Below are 2,500 nucleotides of genomic sequence, written 5' to 3'. Positions count from 1 at the left end.
AGAGGAGAGGTACCAGGTAAGAAAATGGATAGGGAAAGAAGGTGGGGGTGTAGGATACCAAAAGAGGGAAGAAAAGAAGGGAAGAGGATGGGGTGGGAGTACCAGGTAGGAGGAGAAGGGGGGGGGAGAGGTGGAAGACTTGGGGGTGAGGATACCAGAAAAAAACACAGGGAAGGAAAGAGTGGTAAGAGGTTCCAAGTAGGAGAAGAGAGGGAAAGAGGAGGAATAAAGGTTGGGGAGGGAGAGAAGGGAGGGGGAAGGTGGGGTAGCAGGTAGGAGCAGAGAGAGGAGGGAGGAAATGGGAGAGGGGTGGGGGTACTTGGTTTGAATAGAGGGAGGGAAAGAAGGAAGGGGGGCGGTGGGGGCACAGGAGGGGGAGGGGGAGGGAATGAGGGAGGTATGAATAGGGAGAGCGGGAAAGGGGGAGGGGGTAGCAGGTAGGAGCCGAGGGAGGGAAAAAGAAAGGGGGAGGGGGAGGGGTGGGTGGGGGTACCAGGTAGAAACAGATGGAGGGAAAGGGGGTAGGGGGGAGGGGGTCCCCAGGTAGAATATAGGAAAGGAAAGATAGGGAGAAATACCAAGAAGCAGTTAGGGTGAGTCATGGGTGAGGGGGCGAAGGGTGGGCATAAGGGAGGGGAGGGGGAGGGTCAAGATGTGGAAATAGGGGGGGAGGGAAGGACGTCCGTGGGTACAGGAGTGTGGGAGGAGGAGGTGAAGGGGGGTCGTGGGTGCAGGGGCAGGGGAGAAGGGGGAGAAGGGAGAGGGAGGGAACAGGAGTAGGGTGGGGGTTTATCCATGGAAGATGAGGCAGGGGAGGGAAGAACGAGGGAAAAGGCCATGAGGGGAGAGACGGGGGAGGAGTTAGGGGAAGGTCATGGGAGATGAGGCAGGTGGAGGAGTGAGGGAAAGATCATGAGGGGATAGGGGGAGGCCATGGGAGATGAGGCAGGGGGAGAGGGAGGGAAGGGAGGGCCGAGGGAGGCTAGGCGGGGGAGGGGATAGGGAGAGGCCAAGGGAGATGAGGCACGGGGAGAGGGAGGGAAGGGAGGACCGAGGGAGGCTAGGCGGGGGAGGGGATAGGGAGAGGCCAAGGGAGATGAGGCACGGGGAGAGGGAGAGATGGGAGGTCCATGGGAGGCGAGGCGGGGAGGGGCCGAGGGGGAGGGCCCGGGTGTTGCGTCGGCTGCAGCGGTGTCCACCAAATGGTGCTGGGACGAGCAAGGGTCGCGCTGCCCCGCTCCTGCTGGGCTCGCCTGGGCTCCCTGGTGCTCGGCAGGGACTCAGGGGCGGCATGCTCCTCCAGAAGGACCCTGTGGACATCTAGGACGCCGAGAGATGCGGAGAGGAGCAAGGAGAAGGCCGTAGAGGTCGCCGAAGGAGGCGAGGAGGAGTTCGGCGGACGCCTCTCTTCGTCCATTCATCCACCTCCTCCTCCTCTTCCTCTGTCTTCCTCTCCTTCGGGAAGCGACTCGAGGGCGGAAGAGAGACGAGGAAGAATCATCCTGCCCCTGGAGGCCATGGGCGAGTTCGTGTCCTCGCTGACAGAGGAGCAGAGGGTAGCCCTCCTGCAGGAGATCCACCAGGCCCAGGCAACCGAGGTCAAGAGGAAGGCCGAGGGTGAGTAAAAGGCTATTTTGACTCTCTCTCTCTCTCTCTCTCTCTCTCTCTCTCTCTCTCTCTCTCTCTCTCTCTCTCTCTCTCTCTCTCTCTCTCTCTCTCTCTCTCTCTCTCCCTCTCTCTCTCTCTCTCTCTCTCTCTCTCTCTCTCTCTCTCTCTCTCTCTCTCTCTCTCTCTCTCTCTCTCTCTCTCTCTCTCTCTCTCTCTCTTTCTGTCTCATTTGTATTATTACGTTTGCTACGTTTGCTGTTTTCTGTTTTTGTTTGGAGTGTTACCCTAAAGAATGAAAATCGACAGTTGTCATTCTCAGGTATGTGTGCATGGTGGATAAATCATGACAAAAGTTTTCCGATATTTAGCATAAAGGTTTCCTGAAAATTTATCTGTTTTCTTAAAAAAAAGATGTCCAAATTACTAAGGTTATGAATAACCATATTAATATGATCAGCATCCCACTGACAGTGTATTTTTACAGTCCCCGAAAAACACAATTTTCTGATAATGTAAGCACGGGAAGCTGTGAACTTTGATAGCCTTTAGAAATTAAAAGAGTATTTTTTCTCTGTTTCTCCATTTGAAGGCGACTGAGGCAAAAGAGGAATATTGTGGGTGAAGAATGGTGAATAAAACGTCTGGCTTTATGTTAAGTTTTTGGATTTGTTCATTAAAAACCCTTGTGTAGGCTTAGAAAACACCACAGCAGATCTATGCCCCTGCAATTATAGTTACTGCCTTTTATGTAAATTGACCTTAAGCTTGCTGCAACCAGGTATGGAAGGCGCACTACTATAAAGCCAACCCAGTAGTAGTCAAGCAGCCACAACCCCTGTCCCATGTATTCTGACGAGATAAGGGTCGGACTATTTCTTTGTGTGATATTAAA

General features: G+C 54.0%; 1 protein-coding gene across 2 annotated transcripts in view; it reads left to right on the top strand.

Moving 5' to 3' along the window:
• The first annotated feature begins 1,167 nt into the window (after window positions 1–1,167).
• LOC113812563 (transmembrane protein 65) overlaps window positions 1,168–2,500 on the top strand; it is a 16,480-nt gene continuing 15,147 nt past the window's right edge. Inside the window, exon 1 of one of the 2 annotated variants that reach the window (XM_027364470.2) lies at window positions 1,168–1,617. In XM_027364470.2, the coding sequence (XP_027220271.2) occupies window positions 1,203–1,617 (415 nt within the window). In that variant the 5' untranslated portion in view covers window positions 1,168–1,202. The remainder of the gene's footprint in view (window positions 1,618–2,500) is intronic. The other variant, XM_027364469.2, reaches the window with a different exon arrangement.

The sequence above is a fragment of the Penaeus vannamei genome, chromosome 3 (genome assembly GCF_042767895.1).
Source record: "Penaeus vannamei isolate JL-2024 chromosome 3, ASM4276789v1, whole genome shotgun sequence".
In the NCBI taxonomy this organism is placed as follows: Eukaryota; Metazoa; Arthropoda; class Malacostraca; order Decapoda; family Penaeidae; genus Penaeus; species Penaeus vannamei.
The sequence above is the reverse complement of the archived record's forward strand: the minus strand, read 5'-3'. Positions and strand labels throughout refer to the sequence as shown.